The following is a 23788-nucleotide window of genomic DNA, read 5'->3' on the forward strand; positions in this document are numbered from 1 at the left end:
ATAACATGCGGAAATATGATACATAATAAATCTCATATGAATATTGTAGAAAGTGATTGTCAGTGGTTTTAGTTAATTTATCATTTGAGAATTACGTACAAAATATTGACCTAGAAATTACAACTAGTGGCCTAGTGTTATTCAATAATTTAATCGCTTATAACAAGAAAATGTTTAACAATATTGCTGATACCTTTGTAGAATTTTCAAATGATATACGCTATGCTGTGTTTACTTAAATACATGCTTGTTTGTATTTTAAGCATGTTATTATTGTATTTTAATGCTTTTCTTCAGCAATGATTGTTCTTCTCAATTGTTTCAATGTATTTTTTATGTTAAGTACATTAAGCAGATTTGTCGCCTTTAAATTATTTATTTTATCATCTCATAATAGTTTGTATTTTTTGGTAAAATTATGTCAATATTAATTGTTAATAAGCTAAAAATACTTTGCGAATGTGGTTGAAAGAAACGTAAGAGAACATATATCATATAGAAGTGACTTACCTTGTACAATTCCTTTCTGTGAGTGTAAATAAAAATATATGGATATTTGAATAATTTAATTTTTTTTGGAGGGACTTGTTCACAGATGTTCGTATGTTTTAGAACTATCATTACATTTTGTTACTACCCAAAGTGTGCTATTGTTAAGTATGTGAAATAATATTTTTTGCAAAGAAAGTAAATAATTCCACAAGGATCCGAACCCGGAAAATCTTAATTAAATAACACTCAGGTTTTTGCATATGACAGGTTAATTTTACAGCGTTGTTAGTTATACCCGTTTTTGAAAACTTCGATCAAATTATTGACTGTTACTGTGCTTGCTGGAAAATAATTTATACATTTATTTCGGAATTGATATAAAAAAATAATTATCACTTCGCCGAGCTTTGAACAAGCAAATTTAAAATGAAGAAAAAAGGTTTCAGTATATCTTTGGAAAGTCAATCTTATATTAAATATATATTAAATGTATGTTAGAAATTATGATTTTGAATGCTTATCTGACAATAAGACAATAAAATAACATAATTTAGACAGTAATCTTGTTTGTCGTCTCCTTGCGTATTGATCGTCGATGAATGTGTATATTATACATTAAACTATTGTTTATAATAGTCTTAAATTCAGACAGCAAACGTATTATTCGAGTTTGAATTGCATGCTAGCTCTGATGTAAACAAACAAGCGTTATCATATCATAAACGTGATATTAATACTTTATTATTCAAGCCAAACATTTCTAAATATTTTTAATCTCATCGAAGGTTATTCATAATTTTTAAGAATATATAAAATTGCAGGCGAGTACAATATATTTTATTTCTGTTTTGGATTGTGTGAATTATTGTATATCAATTTCATTTCGGAGTTATAGTCGTACCCTTAAAGAATAGAGTAATATGCGTTTTGTATTCAACACTTCGTTTTTGTATTTTCATGTGTTGCAATATTTCTAAAAAAAGTATGCATGCAATTATAGAGTATACACAAGAAAACATTTAACGAGGGACTACACATGAACTGTATTTATTGCGTAGTGAAAAACAAACATTGCTTGCAGTCAAAGCCTCAATAAGTCAGATGTCTTGCGCATGAACAGTTCGTATTATAAATGTTGAAACAAACCTTCATGCAGTCATTTTCGTACAATTAAGGTATGTGTTAATTTTGTTTTTCTAAGCAAAATACATGATTTTTTTTTTAATTATTAGCTCGATTACACGAGTGAGGATCGAAAAACATAAAAACACGAAAAATAGTCGCACATTTTGCAATCCTAGTTTAATTGCATGTTCAATTACTATTACCCCTATTATAGATTTCAGTTTGCAGTGCAAAACGATAACATTATCTTCATACATTGCAGAGTGCGTGTCGTTGTATCGCAAGGTTCAATATATATCATTTTAATATATTGACCACAAATTGAGCGAAGACTTTGGGTCTTCACTGATTGTTATGAATAAGTCTTAATAGCTATTAAACGTGGTTGTCATGTTAGCGCACTGTTTGGTACACGCTCTTTTCACCTTGGCTCAATTCCCTGTCTAGGCGCATGTGTGTTTGATTGGCGATTTTCTCGGGATACCCCGCTTCCCTTCTCCCCAATCCACACACGCAGCAAAATATTACTTAAAATAACAAAATTCTCTGTTAATGGAATTCATTATTCAAAATGAATCAAAATTTTCGGGAGTCTATTAGTATAATAAGATATGAGTGCTCGGACACATTCCGATTCCTTACAAAATGCATGCACTGAAGAACCCCATAAACTTCGAAATACATACACAGTGACTGCATTATTTGAAGTCAAAATATTAAAACCTTACTTGTTTTAAATATGTATACCGTTATCATAACCCTCATTCTATAACAACTCGTTATAACATTATTGGTCAACTTTCAGAATAAATAAACGAGATTTTAATGTGTTATTTCGGTGAAGCTTTATTTAAAAATTCAGACGTATATTATTATAATGCAAACTGTTTTGAAGTAATGTGATGTGTTATTGTTTGTCCTGGCTAGTAGATGTGCTTTGTCTCACTGGCAATTGGTTCCTTGCCATAAATGACCGACGAAATGCCAAATAAGGTTTATCTCCTGCTAGTACAGTTGAAGATTCACGTTGTTTGTATTTATTAGAATATCTCGAGGTTGAACATCTAAGCTTACGCAGTTTTGTGTTGGTCCGACCAGTTTTGGAACTGTTTTGGAACTATTGATCCCACCACGCACCATGATTTACCGACGATGTACTATTTAAACGTCGTAATAAATTTCTGTTCTGTACCGTTGAAACATAATTTTGTGTTGTATGTCGTATTGAATGTATTTTTGAACAGACAAGAATACAACACGAATATTAACAAGAATATTAACAAGAGTGCCAAACTGTCACAAGATACGCCCGTTTGAAGGTTTTGGACAACTTGACAACTTTACCAATACACATATTTGAACTTTACCTACATATCATCTAGACACAACTTCTGACCAAATTTGGTGAAACTCAGATGAAAACTACTTCAATTAAAGAGCAGACACCATGCTAAATGCTTGAAATGCCATAAGTGACCTCGTGACCTTGTTTTCGACCCGGCATGACCCATATTTGAACTTGACCTATATATCATTTAGACACAAATTCTGACCAGATTTGATGAAGATCGGATGAAAACTACTTCAATTAGAGAGCGGACACCATGCTAAATCCTTGAAATGCAATAAGTGACCCTGTGACCTATTTTTTGACCCGGCATGACCCATATTTAAACTTGACATAGATATCATCTAGGCACAACTTCTGACCAAATGTGGTGAAGAGCGGATGAAAACTATTTCAATTAGAGATCGGACAACATGCTAAACGCTTAAAATGCACCAAGTGATCTTATGACCTAGTTTTTGCCCCAGCATGACCTATATTAAAACTTGACATATATATCATTTAGACACAACTTCTGACATAATTTGGTGAAGATCAGATGAAAACTACTTCAATTAGAGAGCGGACACAATGCTTTATCCTTAAAATGCACTAAGTGACCCTGTGACCTAGTTTTTGACCCGGCATAATCCATATTCGAACTTGACCTAGATATTGTCTAGATACAACTTCTGACCAAGTTTGGTGAAGATCGGATGAAAACTATTTGAATTAGAGAACGGACACTGCTGTTAACGCCGCCAACCCCCGCCCGCCCGCCCACCCGCCGCCAAGGTTAAACTATAATACGTCCCGTTTTTTTTAAACGGGCGCATGCAAACTAGACCAATTGAACACATTTCAAAATATGTGAAAACACAATAACATACATTTTAAAAGGAAATTAAGACATATAATCGATATTTACTTCGGGAAAAATGCATCCGTAAGATGTGTTAATCTAAAAACCACGAATAGTAGAATTATACAAATAACCGTTTGGCTGGGTTTGACTGCTGACGAAGTTGTAACAGTTTTACCATTATTATGGTGGTATCGATGATTAAATGCCAGAAATGTTAACAGTATGTATTGAATATATTATAAATATGAAAACTTCTTAACGCTATGCGTGTACATGGTCAGCATTCAAAAAGCTGTATTCGCTCTATATCTCGACTTAAAGCGCCGCGAAATTTTTTAGCGGTTCACAAATTATAGTTCCCTTTAAGAAAATTCGCAGCGAGTTAAGTCGATAAAAAGAGCAAATATCAATACGAAATAAACGCTTATCACTCTCGTGGTATGTCTGGAAAGTGAGCGGCATTTGAACAATTAATACAAGTAATAATGGGTATAAAACGGCGAAAAATACCTGTCTCGGCATGGACGTCGCCATTTTGTTCGTCACGTGATTACCCCCTCTGATGCAGATATCAATGTAGGGGTATGATAAATATTTATATCAATTTAGCGGTATGATAAATATGGTTATTTAAGCACTGCGATATTTCCATATATTGAAAATGTTTCTACACTGCAGACCGAGGTCAGAAGATAAGAAACTAAAACGAAAAAATCACGACATAGGGAGCTTTTCGTGTAGCTAATTAAAAAACAAAATATACAACACCGGTATATTAAAGGTATTTTCGTTTGTGAACAAGAATCAATAAAAGTAAAACTGTGGTAAGTTAAAAACAATAATATCAGCCTTGTTCCGGGAAAACTGGGCTTAATGCATGTGCGTTAAGTATAGTCCCAGATTAGCCTGCGAAGTCCGCACAAGCTAATTAGGGATGATACTTTCCGCCTAAACTGGATTTTCAGTAAGAAGAGACTTCCTCTAAACCAAATTACACAAAAGCGGAAAGTGTCGCCACTAAAAAGTTTGTGCGAACTACACATGTTAATCTGGGACGACACTTTACGCATACGCATTAAGCCCAGTTTCCAAATAACGCGTCTCATATAAAATAATAATAATGTGGGCGCTGCTTGCGAGCTGCCTAGCCGACTGCGACGATTGGGTCCCACTCGGGGCTGGTGTAGTGCGGACTCCAGTTGTTCGGGAGCAGATGACGGAAGTCCATGTGTTGGAAGCAGTCCAGTTTATGGCTGAAATAAAACATTTCAAGTGTGTATCAGTACACCGGTGTTAGTATCAACATACCGATTGTAATATTATACGAGGGGAAATGTACAGGAGAGTGGTATATCGGAAGTACTTAGCCTTTCGCGGCATGTATCGATTGTTTCAAAGCGAAGGCCGAGTATTTACGATTGCAGATAATTGGTACTGAACATGCCGTTTTTGCGTGAACCACGGGTTCATTACCAGCGAATAGGGTAGCGCACTTCAATAAACCGTAAACTCCACCTTCGTTCTCAGTAAATCCTTCAAATCCTATGCACATGCCATTACGCGATTTGTTTAGCATGTTGAATTTGACAAAGAAAGCCAATTTTATCGGCGAGAAAATGTCGTTTAAATGCTTCTTGACAGATTATAATATTAAACGAGGGGACCAGGGTTACTTAGCAAAATGTGTAGTTCGACGTAATATGGTACTTAGTTATGATACTTTTTGCATAAACAAGTAAATGTTGATACAAAAACATAGAAACATATCATATCGATATTCAAAAATCAAACATAACAATAGACGTTCAATACTGTAACATGTACGCACAAGTCTGGGTCGGAATATTTTCCGGTCGGCACAGGATACAAGACCTCGTACGTACGTCCTGTTCCCGACCCGTGGTTAGCATACGCGTTAAGTATGGACATATAAATCAACCAACCAATCAATTAATCAAGAAAGCAATCAACCGATCTATCAATCAACCAATCAATCAATCAATTGTTAATTTATATGTGATAATTGGCTAACAAAAACGTTTAATAATGTCATTTCAAATATAAGTATCAAATCCGCAAAGTTGTAATCTTTAACTACTTAGCATTTCTCTTCGTTTCGTCATAGTATAAACTGTAGTGAAAATTACGCTTAATTTTCATAAACGCCGACGAGTATTTACGAGTTAATTTGTATATAAGTCGAGTTCATCAAGGAAGGAAAACTGGCCATGTTGGAAGATATTACGAAATATATTACGTGAAAACTGCAAATCGTTGTAGTTATGAAGGGTTATCGCCAGACGGCGGGTTATTTACCTTAAACGAATCCCTCTGTCCTTTCAATAGCAGAAGAAGGTGCAACCCGTGGCTTCAAAACAACAATTCACAGAACTTGTAAAAGACATATCCAATTGTAAAATAATTGTATTTAATACTCGCTCTGGGAAACCAGGGCTTAATGCATGTGAGTAAAGTGTCGTCCGAGATTAGCCTGTGTATTCCGCACAGGCTTATTACGGACGACATTTTTGGCCGTAACTGGATTTCGCTAAGAACGAACAATTACATTTAAGCGGAATCTAGCGTCCCTGATAAGCCTATACGGACTCCAAAGGCTAGGCTTTGACGACATTTTATGCACATGTATTTAGCCCGGTAATCCAAATGCGATTCTCATTGGAATTTTCAGAACTGTTAAGGGTTGAAATAAGAATATTAATATACCAAATATAACCATGTTAAGACATCAAACAAAGAATTATTGTTCTGAGCGTGTAGTTGTGTGTAAAATATATTTTCTATTGTTGTATGTTTAAGCCTATTTCTACAAATACTTTAAAACATTCAAAATCGTTTCTTACGGGCATCTTCCCGACAATAATTTCAAAAAAATTCGCCTTGAAATCGGTCAAATGATAACGAGTTGGTCATTTATTTGAGCCTCGCCCAGGAAAAAAATGCGTGTGCGTAAAGTGGCGTCCCAGTGTATTCCGCACAGGCTAATAAGGGGCGAAAATTTCCGCATTTATGGAATTCTCGTTTAAATTTAATGTCTTCCGAATTAAAATCCAGTCTCTGTGGAGTGTCGTACCTGAGTAGCCTGTGCGGAAAGCATAGGCTAATCTGGGTCGACACTTGCGCATATGCATTAAACCCCATTTTCCAATAGCGAGGCTCATTTTATCAAGACAAACTACTACGTTTTTACCATGCTTACGGTATATTCTACTTACAAGGAGCGCTTTGAAACGAAAACATAATAAGTATATATTTTGTTACAAAGGATGTTTTTAAACGCAATTTACTTCCATTTCAACGGATGCCTTTAAACAACATTTTATTGAGCACAGAGGCAGCACACGCTAACTAGACTAGTTATAATCTCCAAATCGGTATTATTAGTCAAATTGTACATGATTGGGTTTTAGTGTTTGTGTCGGTAATATATCCTTAAGAAATTATTTCCGCGTGTCTATGTTTTAATAAACATGGTGGACTGAAGCTCTAAAAAATACCTAGGAGTAAACGAGAAACAATGCGATTGCTATCTAGTTAATTATTTAAACGGATAAGTGTTGATGTTTTGAAAATAACATTGCCTTAGTACACGTACTTTATAAACACGATATTGACACTTTATAAAAACGACTAACGACATATAAACGAACGTATTAATTCGTTTTAGCAGATAAAAGACAGGTTCGGTGAAAGTTCCACTTCCATATATTGATTTCTGTCATATAAAAAGAAAACTTCGGCAACTGGAAAAGACACAAAAACGACATGATTTTCGTGTTTCATGCTCCACAATTGAACACAATATTATGGAAACGTATATGGTACACCCTGATACTGTGATGATCTCAACATTCTATGACGGCATGATATGAAAAAGGTGTCATGTCGCGAAAAATAACCCATCGTGTCGACTATAACTACAATGGCAAATCATTTTCAAAAGAGCATGACGCCTAAAATTATAATGATTTTTCGAGATAAGATAAGTTGTCAAGACTTAAACAACTCGCATGTTGACATAAGAGCCTAAATCTCTACCGATATTTTAACCTTTAGCCGTATTGTAAATTTATCTATTTCTGTGTTGTTTACTGTATGACTGGCATATATCTTGATGACTTGCGAGTAACATAATGTTGACATGGCGATATAACTGAAGGAGTCAGTATAATTTATGTGGACAAAGGTCGTTGTTTAAAAATTATGGAAGCGTATATGGTGCCCAAATAATATGGTCATGCCGGATTAGTTTATATCGGCTTACTGTGAAATAACATTTTAGTTCAGTTTTTATTGTGCTATATTGTTATGTTTATTTTTGCTCATTTTTAGTTCAGTTTTTATCGCAAATTTTCTATTGAGCGTACTTAAGTACTTTCAGTACGATTCATCCATACACTAGTGCTGTATGGCTTTTACATAGATAGTGACACTTTTGTTCAGTTCTTTCAGATAAACCAAATTGAGGGACACTTTTTTAAGTTAAAACATGATATGTCTGTTGTTAATCTTGATTTTGTTATCCCCCGCCATAGGCGGAGGGATATTGTTTTGGCGTTGTCCATCCGTCCGTCTTTCCGGCACTTTTGTGTCCGGAGCCATACCTTTGAAGTGCTGTGGCGGATTTTATTGAAACGTGGTATGGGTATATATATGGATAAGAGGATGATGCACGCCAAACGGCATTGTACACCATCTGTTAATAATGGAGTTATGGCCCTTTATATCTTGAAAACAATGCTTTTTAATATAAGCTTAGAGCTTTATCTCCATTAACACATGAGTCAGAGGCATGAAACTTGCCATAGTTAATCTGAATCATCTGGGGGTGTTCACATTCAATACCCATAATCCTAGGGTCTAAGGTCAAGGTGACACATTGAGGTCAAAGGTCACAAATTTGATTCATTATTAGGTCATTCATTAACTATGCATCAAAGGATTTTGTTATAACTGCATGTTATTGTCTGCAAACCCATCAAATGAATTATAAAAAATAATTGAGAAAAGGCACAACCCTTCACTTATTGAAGTCAGCCTTTGTCATATAAATGATCTTAATTATTTGCACACGAGTTTAACTCGTCTTTCTTTTCATATCATTCCCTAAGGTGAGCGACCTAGGGCCTCTTTGCCCTCTTGTTTGTGTTACGTGTTTTGTTGTTTAAGGAGATATCACTTTCTTAAATAGTCAGAAGTGGTTGAAGTAATGTCAAATAATAATTCCTTATATTAGCATTCTATATTAAATTTGGAACAATATGCAGAACTAAAATAACATATACTTAAATGATACATGAACCAGTTGTAATGAAATCTTTCAAAAAGAGTAAATAATCACATGTTTTCACCTTATAAACCACTTTTATCTTGGGCGTTGTAAGTCCTTATTTTCTTTTTTTTGTTCATAAATCCATTAACACCAGCTGGAACCTACACTACTGTAGAAGATAATGTTGAAGTATGATTAAATATAACATACCAGAAACACTGAAAAAAATATCTCTTTTTTTGTAAGAAAAATGTAAACAAATTGAGTCTAAAAATAGTTGGAAAAAGTATGGTTGACCAGAATGACAAATATAAATTTGATTGCAACTTTTGGAAACAGTGTAAAACATCACTTTAACAAACACATTGATATATCATTATATTTATAGTTCTAATATAAATTAAAGGGATTTAATTAACATGTTTTCAATATGCATGTATCTTTCATATAATGTTTTTAAAATTATCTTTACTGGCCCACCATACTTTTTCAAGTGTACTATTTTTTTACTCTAGTTGTTTACATTTTTTTCATGCTCAAAAGTATCCTTTCTCTAACATTATCTTCTACAGTAGTGTAGGTTCCAGCAGGTGTCAATTGATTTATGAACAAAGCAAGAAAAAATGACTTCCAAAGCCCAAGAAGAAAGTGGTTTATAAGGTGAAAACATGTTATTATTGACTCTTTTTGAAAGATTTCATTAGAACTGGTTCATGCATCACTGAAGTATATGTTATTTTAATTGTTCACATTGTTCCAAACTTCATAATAGAATGTTAATACAAGCAATTACATTATCCCATCCACTTCTGGCCATTTCAGAAAGTGATATGTCCGTAACTTTGTTTTCATTTGTCTTACTTTTTCTGAATAAATACCGAAGAACAGTTTAAAACTCATTAGCTGTTATGTTGTTTAATAAATAATCTTTTTAAATTTTATATTTAGAATAAGAGACTTATTATTTAAATTATCAGCTTCTATGCGAAGATTTGAAGCTCAACTTTTGTTAAATCTGAAGTTTTTATTGAATCGGATTGTAATGCTCACCATTATAGTATCTGATTGATACTTCACTGCAGCTATTGAAGTGTTATCTTGAACGCGCTTTTCGGTCTTTTAAATGTATGATGTTTAGTTGTCTCCAGTTGAAAATGTATATGTTTTTTGGTGAGGAACTAATTTGCATAAAGCCGAATTTAATACCAAAACTAACCTACTTACATCGATGAAGCGAAAAAAAGAGCGTTTCAATTCTTTTACATGTAATAACAATATCAGTCTGCATGTGCATACGTTTTCAATGGTTTGGCTAAAAGACAATATAATTTGGGATTTATTCGTGCATGAATTTAGTAAGCGCCTCCTTTTCCAATACGCAGTTTCGACTGTGTACATGTCGCACATGGCATAATTAATCCAAGTAGTCCCACGCTTGATTTCCACGTGCGCTTCGTAGAGGCAACTCGCTTCATTGAATATTAAAGCCCAGTCAAATGATATACTATAGCCAATCAGGATTATGTACACTAGTTAAACATAGGGCACTTGTAATTATGTAATCAACTGCAAGGAAAATAAAATGCCATTAAAGCGGGTATATACGAGTTTGTCAAATATTTATGAATTTATATAAAATGTGTAAAAAAACGTATTATATATGTATTTCAATATAAATTAAAATAAAAGTTAAGGGAACATGTGTCGAAAAATGCGAAATAAGCCAGATATTTAATTCTGAAATTGAAAACGGCTGTACAGCCGAATTCGCCAGCATGTATATCATACATGTACGATGTGAATCTAAACTTAGTTTAACGGTTTATTTGAATTCCTGCAACGATATCTATTCATTCATACGACACACGAACACTAACTCCAATCCAAATACAAAGACGAATGCTTCGGTTATTGTAGGAAAATATGTACGTCACAATCGGCACGGGCCGCTAATTTGTCTTTGCTGCATTTTATGAAATTCTGCTTTAATGTATAATTTTTCTTGCCTATTTTGTGTAATTGTAACATATTCTATCAATATATTACAATTGAACACATATAAATAATCGTATATACCCGGTTAAAAAGTCAAGCGTTACTTTTATATTCGCCGTTCATTTTTGTCGTTTTACAATGATGACTGCACGTATAATTGGCGATTAAATGCATAATTCGCTTTCAATAACACATTAATAATCCGGTTTAGTATATATATACATGCAGTGGTTCAGTGTACGAAAAATTATCAAATTTGCATTTTACCCGCTAAACTTCCAGATAAATATTTTTGTAGCCCAACATTTTCAAGGACCTTTAATTACGTACCTTCTTATTTTTAAGAAAAATACTTCTACGAAATATTGTATTCAAATAACCTTATTATATAGGGTCATATAATAAGTATTGTAATAAGAAGCAGAAATACAAATCAAGCGACGTAATTCAAAAATATTATATAATGTAAGTACGCAGTTATCTCTCTTGCCTTATCGTTTAACGGGTGATATCCGCGTGTATCTGTTTTTTATGAGCACAAACATTGATGTCAATAACAAGGTATTAATTCTCATTGTAAATACATCCATGCCTCTGTCGTCTTAGACTTAAAAAAACAACATGTACGATGAACAAATAAAAGTCTTTTTACAGACAAAAATTATCTCAATCAAAATATGGTTTGTGTTTGGCCCCTTGTTCAATAAAAATCATGAATAATGTGTGTAGTAGTATTAGCAGCAGTAATAATTGCAATATATTATGCATAAGAAAATCAAGTACACAAAGTAGAAGCGATAACAGTTATATCAAAACCAAGTTATTTAAATTGTACTTAAATCAGAAGTAGTTATAACATAATTAAATGCCGAGCATTAAAAGCAAGCAGTAGGAGATCCATGGTATGATTCGAGTGAAGAATCTTTGCTGAGAAGCGGCGCATTTTATGACCAGGTTCAAGTTCTTAAGCATGTAACGAAATTACACATTGTTCGTGGAAAACATACAGTAACAAACAAAGTTCATTTCTCTTTTCATCGTGATTTATTTTTGTTGAATATTGTCTAAAACAACGCTGGCTAATGTACGTGTAATTCAATTTTACAGCACGGCGAACAATATGGCCGCCACGACAAGAAAACGTGACTGCTCTACTTTATTGTCTTTTTAGAACCATGAAAAATCAAACTGACCAAACAGGCTGTATGCATTTTTTGATTTGCCATTATTAATATGTCGGTTGACCGACTCTCTTATGTTCCGAATTAATGAGCGGTCGGCAGGTGCTTTACAGAAATTATCTTATATGAACATGTCAACGAATATTTTTGATGGCTTTTCAAGATAAGTATATTCGGACTGTGTTTCATTACTAATCTTGTTTGACATCTTAAAGTATATACCTATAGGCAGTCACGTTTTAATTTGCACTATGTTCCGATTTAATGAAGCGTTCGGCAGGTGTTTGACAGAAATTATCTGTGTTTCATAACTAATCTTGTTTGACATCTTAAAGTATATACCTATAGGCAGTCACGTTTTAATTTGCACCGTGATAACCGTGGTACGTTTTAATGTAAACTTAATGACTTTCTCTTATCACTTGGTAAATATTTAAATTAAGATTCTATAATGTTATTTAAACCATTATTTTCTCTATAATTAAACATATATTACATTATATTCTTTATAATTAAACATCTATAAATAATCTCCACAATTCCAGAATCCTATTTATGAAATTATGGTTGTTGTGATAAAAGATTTATTAAAAACTTTCTACGATTATTAATTTATAAATACCAAGTATGTTACAAGCATGAAGACACTAAGATCAGTTCCAATGTATCATTCCTTTACTAAGGACAGTTACAAGAGTTACAGAATGTGTATAAACTTAGATGAGCTATGACAGATTTCCACGACGAGAGTCAGCTTCTAAAGTAAGAATATTTGAGCCTTGTTTTGAGAAAATTGGGCAAAATGCATGTGCGACGACACTTTCCGCTTTTATGGTATTTTTAGTTTCAAGGAAGTCCCTCCTTACCGAAAATCAAGTTAAGGCGGAAAGTGTTGTCACTGATTAGCCTGTGCGGACTGCACAGGCTTATCTGTGATGACACTTTACGCAAATGCATTAAGCCCAGTTTCTCAGAACAAGGCTTATATTAAGATGAGAATTTGTACAATCCCCTAAAAGTGCCAGGTTCTTAAGCGTTAATATAAACTCTGCGGTTTTATTGATTTGTAAAGTTAATTTAAAGTGTGTTTCTAATAATTACATATTTCTGTTTCACGTACATTGCTATTTTTCGTGGAGTGTTTTCATGCGATAATACTATTCTGCAGAAGTCTGCAATAAACAAAGGCATTTGTTCTTTTGATTGTTTTTGTTTTGTTTTTCATTTGTAAGATTTTTTACCGTTTTCAACAGTATTTCATTCCTATTTAGGATAACATTTACACAACTGACACGTGTCCTGGTCCAAAATGTTCACCTGTAATGTGTGCACATACGCATTTCAGTGGCTATCCTAATTGTATCAGATTAACCCATTTATGCCTAGTGGTCTCTCCCATCCTACTTATTTGGATCGATTTATTTCCAAAATTAGGGATGTCTGGTATATTGATTTCTATATTTAGAATATTTCTTACATAAATTCCTTTTAGCAAACAGCGCAGACCCCGATGAGACGCCGCGTCATGCGGCGTCTCATCTTGGTCTACGCTGTTTGCAAAGGCCTTTTTTCTAGACGCTAGGCATAAATGGGTTAAGGTAAGATTAAATTTAAAATTGGCCGTCTAAGAGATTGCCTGATAAATGATGACATATTTTATAATGTCGGGCGGAGAGCGAACCCGAACCTGCTTAGAACTGCACGAAAGTAAAGACCTTTTTGCCACAGACTTTCACAGTATCACGGCCGTGTTTAAATTTGTATCCCTGACAATAACACGTTACTATATTATATAGTGACCAGTTTGAAGGGGTTGTTATCGGTTTGCAAAGGTTGATAATTTAAGCGTATCAAATAATCTTTTATTCGCGCCTGATTTTTGTTATGTATCACTTCTGGTAAATCTAGTAACAACTTTAATTTTCAGAACATGTTTCTTGTTTATTATTGAACAAATCATAACTTATTGAATGACAAGAATTTAAACATTTTTTAAGACTGAAACGGTGTGCTTCCTATAGTCATATAGATAATTTATAACTTGCGATTCTCTCACGTCAATTACATATTCGAATAGGATGCTTGGGGTTTGTGAATAAAATGTATCAAAAAATAATAAATGCACATCTGCATGGGCATTAAAACGAGAACCATTTATAAAAGTACGGTACACGTGGTTTACTCGACCATATGCTTAGTTAAGGGCTCTTTTCTTTTAGTAAGCTATTTTGTATACGACATGGAATATTTATAAGATTCATGAAAGACAGTTTCAAATGACCTACAAAGATTAAACTAATTACCGGCTAAGTATATTAACAGTTTCTTATTTTACAAAACATTTTCCCCTAAGCCAATGTCAAATTTAACTTTACTCGCCACGGTTGAACTGGATGGTGTTTCCTTTATCATAAATCACGTTCTATCTTAAAAGATTACGTTGATTGTGTACGACCATGAATACAATTGCTATCTCAATCTTACATGAATTGTTCAGGTTCAATCGGAAATCTGGTTCATTTCGGTAAAAGATGCTACTGTGATACAAAATCGGCCATCGGTCACCCACAAAAGCAGCTTATCAAGAAATACCATCGCATTGGTTTGATCTTAATGGTCACGTAAATGGTCATTTAAATACACTTATTGCATCTGGTTCATTTCGGATAAAGACGCTACTGCGTTTCAAAATCGGTCAACTGAATAATAACCCACTAGGGATATACAAAAGTAGCTTAACAAGAAATACCATCGTATCGGTTTGATCCAAATTCGTAAATGGTCATTTAAATACACTAATTGCATATAATAGCGTGTCTCTATTTAACAACATATCACAAATACCCGCTGTAATATGTTTACACTACCCTTTGATATTTCGCGTATATTTATTAGGTAGATCCGATTCTAAAATAGTAGAAAAAACTAAATGTTTGATGAAAAAATAACTAAATAGATAAACGCCTACGACATTCATGATATGCCTTTAACGTGGGTTTTTGATGTTTAAGATATGCAAACACAAGTAATGAAGATTACAATTAAGCTTGTACGGATGTTGTTAATATATACATCAAGTCCGAAAATGCTTTTTTAAGACTTTTAGATAAGGAACCGAAATAATGAATGCAGACAATTGTATATATTAATACATACATATTATATATATATATTTTCTAATAATTTATTATAATCTCTCTCTATATATATAATATATATATATATATATATATTTATTTTTTTTCCGAAGCTTTCGACCTCACGGTCTTCATCAGCGGTCATTTTTTATTTCAAGATGTTTCAAATATGTACGGATATGACGTCGTGCATTTCCGGCGTCAACATTGTTTTCGCGCCCTTTCATGTCTGTTTATTCATGCACGTTGATGCCATATGGTCGGTATGTCCTTAGTTTTGCCTTCCATAATTGCTCAATGGTCTTGCGATACTCGTCCGACCCGTTTAGTTTTTCAAGTCCCATTATTTGAAAATCGTCCATGGAGTGTCCGTCTGTGTAGAAATGTTCAGCTATCGGGTCACTGTGCTGTGTGCGAATACGCGACAGATTCAAAAGATGTCGCTGGTACAGAGTTCCGCCGGTCTCTCCCACATACACGTACTTGCGACAGCGACGACAGTTGACCGCGTACACAACATTGGATGATTTGCAATCAACATTGTTTCTCACGCTGTACTTTCTGCCGCTGGGATCTGTGAAGTAGTCCGCCGTCATCATGTACGGGCGAATGGCACAGGGCCCGCTCATTTTGGGCTTCCAGAAGAACATCCTATTGTGTTTCTTGTGTACTAGGATGTCTTGCAGGTTGCAATCCCTTCTGAAGGCTACTAATGGGGGCTCAGGGAACACTTCCTTCATGCGATCAGACGTGTGCAGCGTGTGTAGGTGTCTGCGGATGATACGGCCGATGTTCGGTAGTGCGCGCGAAAACGTAATCACGAGCGGAATCCTTGTATTACGTTCCGAGTTTTTCTTTTCGCGTAGAAGGTCCTCTCTCTTTTTATTGTCGACCTTTATTAATTTGGTCTCTACAAACTCTCTTTGTCATATCCACGGTTTACGAGCTGTGCTTTCACCGCCTGTCTGTGCTTCCGGTAGGTAACCTCCTCTGAACAAATTCTTTTCACACGCACACCCAGACCATATGGTATCGCTTTTTTTGTAGACTCCGGGTGCGAAGAATCCCTGTGTAGGTAAAGATGTTTATCAGTAGGTTTAGTATATAGGTCGGTTTGAAGGCGCCCGGTTTGTATTGATGTCACCGTGTCCAGGAACTCGAGTTTTTCCGAAGAATAGCGGAGCTCAAGTTTAATGCGAGGATTGATTTCATTTCCTTGTGTGTGGAAAGTTTTAAGTGCCTCGAAACCATGCGTCCATAAGCCCCACATATCATCCACAAACCGGAAGTATGCGAGCGGTTGCTTTTCTGACCGCCGGAACAGTTCCTCTTCCCAAGCACCCATGTAGGTTGATGCATAGTTTAGCCCGAGGCGTGAGCCAATTGCCGTCCCTTCCGTCTGTATAAAGTGTACGTCGTTGAAAGAGAATGTGTTGTTTTCCAACACGGTGTCCATCATCACGATGACGTCCTCTGTAGGAATTTCCGGGTGCGCTCGCCTGTTTAAAGCCTCTATAGTCGCAGCACGGGCCTCATCTCTCGGGACACTCGGATACAGGGCCTTAACACCTAAACAGAGAATAAACGTACCTTCCGGAAGAGGTTGTTTCACTTTTTGTATTTTGTTTGAAAAGTCCATAGTGTCTCTTACAAACGACGGAAGTGACGTCACATGGCTTCGCAACTGGTCCTCAACAATTTCCGCCATTTTCTCTGTCGGGTGGCTTCTACCATTCACAATGGTGCGTAACGGCATTCCTTGCTTATGTAACATCGGGTTCCCTTGAAGCTTACCGGAAGTGCCATCGTTCCCTGTCATGTATTGTCGGAGATCACTGTCTATGGAACCTCTTTTGTACAGGTTGTCTACCACCTTTTTTACCATGTTTTGCACTGATTTTGTCTTGTCGTCGGTAACTTCCGCATATGTGTCGCTATCGGAAATTTCACCTTTTAATTTTTGTATGTAATCTGTGCTATCCATTACGACTATACCAGAACCTTTATCAGCAGGCCGAATGACAATTTCATCGTCGTTAAGAAGTTCTTTTAGAGCGTATTCTTCAGATTTACTCATATTGAGCTTAAACTTTCTTTTGAGACCCTTGATGATGTCATCCTTTACAGCCTTGATATACGCATCCAACCATTTATCGCGGCCTGCTTTTAAAGTCCATGTTGACGGCGTCTTTTTCCTGTACGGTTTCTCTTGATAAGGATGTCCGTCTCTCTCTTCAGAGTAGAAATATTCTCTGAGACGCATGCGACGTTCCCATGCAGTGAGGTCCGTCAACAATTTGCCTTTGTCAACGACTCTTCTTGTTGGAACAAATTTCAATCCCTTAGATAGAACTCTTATTTGTGAGACAGTCAGTTGCTTCTTAGACAAGTTAGTCACTACATCCGGTTGGACCGACGGTCCCTCAGTGACGATAAGACAATTTTTAGACGTTGAACCGTTTGCTGTATAGCGGCGTTGCACTTCCGGCTTGTCTAACAACACATGCATGTCTATTGTAGGCATGGAAAGTCTTTCTGAACCAATAGATCCCACTTCCGGTTCCTCTGCGGCGACATGGACGCTTTCTGCAGTCATTTAACATTTTCCGGTGTGGTAACACTGCACTTCCGGTTTGTCAGTAGCGACATTTTTATCTTCAAGTATTAAACTGTTAATAGAATGTGTGTTGTCTTTTTTAAGGACGCTCAATTCCTTTTTCTTTGTTCTTAAAAGTTCAATTTGTGTTTCAAGTGAAAATTGTTCCAGTTCTTTCTGTAGCTTTTCGAATTTATGTTTAGTAATTGAGGAAGACATCTTATTTGAATATTCCTTTTTCAAGTTGATAACCTCATGCAAAACCCGGTCACAAACAGCAATACCCTCCGACACTAAGTGGAGTGATGTTCTATGCAGGACTTAAGCAACGCGACCATTTTCCTCTTCATTTGTGTGAAGATCCATCTTCCACTTCAATGTAAATCCTTTTGGAACTATCTCACCATTGACGCATTCTTTCAAAAAATGTCTATGACTCTCATACCGGCATATCTTCTCAGTCAGTTTCTTCAGTCGCGCAAAAGCAACGTTATCCGTTATTTGAGTTGTCATCATGAAAATGTTATATAACAAAGTCTCTATTAGCCTTGTTGTATTTAAACAAAAACGCTGTATTATTTTTTGCCGAAGCTTTCGACCTCACGGTCTTCATCAGCGGCCATTTTTTATTTCAAGATGCTTCAAATATGTACGGATATGACGTCGTGCATTTCCGGCGTCAACGTTGTTTTCGCGCCCTTTCATGTCTGTTTATTCTTGCACGTTGATGCCATATGGTCGGTATGTCCTTAGTTTCGCCTTCCATAATTGCTCAATGGTCTTTCGATACTCGTCCGACCCGTTTAGTTTTTTAAGTCCCATTATTTGAAAATCGTCCATGGAGTGTCCGTCTACCATTAGTAGCCTTCAGAAGGGATTGCAACCTGCAAGACATCCTAGTACACAAGAAACACAATAGGATGTTCTTCTGGAAGCCCAACATGAGCGGGCCCTGTGGGGCGCAGAGGTGCGCCATTTGCCCGTACATGATGACGGCGGACTACTTCACAGATCCCAGCGGCAGAAAGTACAGCGTGAGAAACAATGTTGATTGCAAATCATCCAATGTTGTGTACGCGGTCAACTGTCGTCGCTGTCGCAAGTACGTGTATGTGGGAGAGACCGGCGGAACTCTGTACCAGCGACATCTGTTGAATCTGTCGCGTATTCGCACACAGCACAGTGACCCGACAGCTGAACATTTCTACACAGACGGACACTCCATGGACGATTTTCAAATAATGGGACTTGAAAAACTAAACGGGTCGGACGAGTATCGCAAGACCATTGAGCAATTATGGAAGGCAAAACTAAGGACATACCGACCATATGGCATCAACGTGCAAGAATAAACAGACATGAAAGGGCGCGAAAACAACGTTGACGCCGGAAATGCACGACGTCATATCCGTACATATTTGAAACATCTTGAAATAAAAAATGGCCGCTGATGAAGACCGTGAGGTCGAAAGCTTCGGCAAAAAATAATACAGCGTTTTTGTTTATATATATATATAGGGTCAGAACATAGACCGATCTATATCGGACCATATAAACCAAATATTTCACATTTTTGAAAATATTTTGATAAATAATGTGCGATGTGGATATAATATGGAAATAAAAGCAAACAACAACCTTACTAGCTTTAAAGACTGTTCATGTTTTGGTAATATTGACACAGCTGAGTAGGTGATTTCGCTTAAGTGAAAATTTTGACGGACGACGAAGAAAAACCAATCACATTAACTAGCCCTAAAATTGATCTACAAATAGCCCAATTTTGTGTCACATTTGAATAATTTTCCATTTCCTCAAAAACGAATTATTTGACCATTCAACAAAATAAAGATCGTATTGCAGTATGAACATTTATTTCAAACATGTACTATATACACTACAGTTTCAAGAACAGCAAATCAAGTAAGAAAATACAAAATATCATATCATTTATTTGCGCCCGTGTTAATATTAAATATAAGATTTACAACAGTCGTTTCGTTTCATATATTGAAGTTTGAAATGAAATGTTAATAAATCTTTAGAAAGAACCATGTATTGAAAGGAACATTCCACACTTTACGAGGATTTCATAACTAAATGACCGCCATGTTTTCAAACAATTAGTGACGTTTCATTCATTCTTTTGCAATCTAACAATGAAATGAGGAACATGATTAATCTGTTTTGCCAAGTTTGCAATGTCTGTAAATGTGTACAACAATATGAGTGAATTTATTTTAGCAAAAAAAAAACAACGTTTAACTACTTCATGATCAATTCCAATAACAATAATATCAATTTTGTGTTTCGTATCGACACATTGTAAATAAAACTGGAAACGAAACTTACTTGAACTAAACGAACTTAACGATTTAATTTATAACATATAACCACTTTTTTAAGCATATATTTTTGCATATGTAATTAGTAACCATCCAATATTTCATTAAAGGCCAAGAACAAAGAAGTTGCACTTTCAATCGATTCAGGAATTGGCAGTTGCTCCCGCTGCATTTCACACACATGTTCTAGGACGGGTATGAAGTCATCTTTACATCCAAACTGCGGTTTCTTTACAAAGTATCTCTCTTGAATACGATCAATGGTTTCCAATTCGCAAGGAAGCCGAAATGAAAAATCTCGGATTCCATACGCCTCAGGCTGGTAGTACATTACTATCGGTATCCCATTTGGTGCTTCCACATGTCTTTGCTGCCGAATCCGATGAGAATTCCATAGATGGGTGAAAGGATTCAGATCGCGTTGTATTAATGGTATGAAACAGAATCCCGAGCATTCTAAATGCACAGGATCATCAATCCGAAGCAAGCCGCTGTCTACCATATCCTTAAAATAGTTCCTCCAAAACACAGTAAAACTTACTCTAAAAGTTACCCAAAAACGTTCAATTCTTTGATTGCCAGTGGATCTCCCAGTCATGTAACTGTTCATTCCAGACATGTTAGAGCAGTGTTGTGTAGGAAAAGCAAGAATCCACATATATCCAGACGCGTATAGCCCTGTATGTGATAACGCGAAATCCAAACATCCCTTTCTTGATTTGAAAGTACAGCTAACGATGAGTCAACATATATCAGTGCCACTGAGACACAAATCTGCAATATAAAAAAAAGTTGTGAGTCGTTAAACACACGTTTTGCATGTATTAGTTGAAGAGAAATATCTAAATGAATCAATCGAGATTTAAGCTCTCTAAATGCTCATAAAACCAAACGAACACATTAATATTTATTGTTTGCAAACATTGTATGTTATTTTTACCTTTATACCAAGCATTCCTGCTGTAAAAATGGACTGTCTGAGGTATTGCGTGTTTCGAAAGAATATACCAGAAACTAAAAATCTGTTCGACGCCGGAAGTCATGAACCAATGTTGCAATAATGGGATGATGTCAAAATTCTACGACGACATGATACGAAAAAGGTTTCATGGCTTAAAAATAACTCATCCTGGCGACTAAAACTATGATGGCAAGTCATTTTCACCAGAGCATGACGCCAACAATTATGTAGATTTGTCGACTTAGATCATGTCGACCAAATATATTTTCGGGAAAAGCCGGAAACATTTACGTCGAGACTTCAACTTAATGTCGTTATGACGAGTAGAATTAAGGTGGGAAAAGCTACAAAACTATGTCGACATACCATGTTATTTCACAGTAAGTCGATATAAATTATTCCGGCATAATTTGCACAGAAATTAAAGATTAATTGCATACTTTCAAAACAAGAAATTCAAGTGGTTTTCGATCGCATATCAAATATACTGATTCCAACATGCTGCTTGCTTATTTTTCTATAGACAAAGACTAAATTATTGTTGCTAACAACGAACAAAAAATATTTGTAGTATTTTAATTTTAAACAAATTAGTCCGATCGTGTTTGATCTAAGTATCAACATAATTTTCGCAATACCTTTATTTAGCAGCGTGTGCCTGAGAACTAAAATTAGTTTAATGTCGACACATATGAGCCGCGCTTAGAGGAAAAAGGGGCTTAACGCATGAGCGTAAAGTCTAGTCCCCAATGAGCCGGTGATGTCAATCTGGTATGATACTTTACGCACATGCATTAAACCCCGTTTTCCCAGAGTGAGGCTTAGATGTAACACTTAGTTGATATACCCTCATAGTCCCACAGTCCCATGAACGGCTGTCCGGCCGTGCTGTTAGCTGTCACGCCGGGGTCGTTGAAATAGGGACCAGTGGCCTGGAGGATCACCTGACCTGGAGACAGGTGGCTTATACTGATTTATACTATTACCAGATGAAAATCGATAGTATAACAACGATCGTATAAACTTTAGATTTATACTGTCGCTATTTTTAGATCAGATTCGGGGTTTTCCAAAAATGGGAGAATATGTTTTGGCAATCACGGAAAAACAAAATCGTCAAAAATGCGATATTATATAATTATTAATTGAAAAAAGGTGGATATAATAGGATAAATAGAATATTATGTGAGTTTTGGATAACGATCAAGTTTATCATGCTCGGCTCGAAACATGTTAGCGCTCGGCAAGCCTCGCGATACCTGCGTTCTAAGCCTCGCATGATAAACTTTATATTGTATTCTTTATCCAAAACTCACATAATATTCTCTATGCATACATATACCCTGTATACATAGAGGTTAACCTTAGAGTTTTAATTGTGTATTGTAACGGATGATTTATTTAAGTCTTCAATACTCGGAGAGTGATATCAGAATATAATCAACAATACACGGTTTACATCACTTGCCTACAGAATGTCATTTTTCGAAAACTCTAAAGTCTTATTAATCAGAAGTGCAACAGTGCAACGACGCGTGTGCTATGTTGTATTGGATATATTCGTTCAGAAATTATTATTACCCGCACAGGCAGTCAGTCATGTGACCTTGTAAAATAACTCTAACTTTAAATTCCTGAAACTGAGTCGGGGTCAACACCCAAAAAGATCACATGGTTTGCATCTGTGATTACCCATATTATAAGCATCTCAACACCGAACACCACAGCTTTACATGTAATGCTTTTAAACTACAAAAACATTGACCCGTCTTTAATTCGGAAATTAGGATATGATAGTCCATCTGATAAACTTAACAGCATCTCCAAACATTTTAATGATGTCACATCGTTGATGTTCGTGTCGTTTTATTTTTTTATTTCCAAATCATGTAAATATGTTTATTTTGGCAGGTTTTTAAATAAAAACAAATGCATGGAATTTCCGTTAAACGGTTAAGAATCAAGTAGTTCAAGCTAAAAGATGTGCTTCAACTATGTTTGTGGTTCTGAAAGCTTTGCAAAATAAACTCTTGAGCCATCGCTGGCCGAGTATCCTCTACTGTATTAATGATGCTAGGTTACCATTAGCATCCACGGGTCCCACTGTAATAGTGACAGGGTCGTGATTGACTGGCCGTCCGTCCCGTGTGGTGTTGATACGATAGGCAACCGACATGCCCTGCAACACCGGGCAACAGTTTTTAATAACGGGTACATTATACATTATATATAACAAAGAACGTAATATTGAGCTTTGAGATTATAAACAAACAACTTATTAATACTCGTAATTTCATATTCAACATATCGTCAAGATAAATTGGTATTGTTCGATTAATAATCAATCCAAATTTTCAAATAAAATCGTAACGCTGTATTGTGCAAACTTTTTTAAAACTGAACATGTTTCATGAATTTCTAAATGCATGTTCCAGTTTGCGACTGATTATACTCAAAGAACAAGTAGCATTGTT

At 35.6% G+C, this 23788-nt stretch overlaps 1 protein-coding gene across 1 annotated transcript; it reads right to left on the minus strand.

The window, feature by feature from the left end:
- Positions 1 to 4953: 4953 nt before the first annotated feature.
- Positions 4954 to 23490, minus strand: LOC127838132 (UPF0462 protein C4orf33 homolog). The gene is made up of 5 exons (XM_052365704.1): positions 23397 to 23490; positions 22162 to 22263; positions 7507 to 7570; positions 5638 to 5739; positions 4954 to 5062 (listed from the first exon to the last, which is right to left on the minus strand). Exons 1-5 carry the CDS (start codon positions 23488 to 23490, stop codon positions 4954 to 4956), a joined length of 471 nt encoding a protein of 156 aa, XP_052221664.1.
- Between the last annotated feature and the right edge of the window lie 298 nt (positions 23491 to 23788).

Source organism: Dreissena polymorpha, chromosome 7, assembly GCF_020536995.1.
Source record: "Dreissena polymorpha isolate Duluth1 chromosome 7, UMN_Dpol_1.0, whole genome shotgun sequence".
NCBI lineage: Eukaryota > Metazoa > Mollusca > Bivalvia > Myida > Dreissenidae > Dreissena > Dreissena polymorpha.

Excerpts from the sequence above, each read along its gene's own strand:
- LOC127838132 (XM_052365704.1), bottom strand. The coding sequence starts at position 23,490 with ATGTCGGTTGCCTATCGTATCAACACCACACGGGACGGACGGCCAGTC. Across the intron at positions 7,571-22,161 it reads GGGACTGTGGGACTATGAGG|TTGCCGAAGTTTTCTTTTTA; the intron begins GTATATCAACTA and ends TGTCTTTTCCAG. Across the intron at positions 5,740-7,506 it reads GTGGAACTTTCACCGAACCT|TATGTCCATACTTAACGCGT; the intron begins GTCTTTTATCTG and ends TTGGTTGATTTA.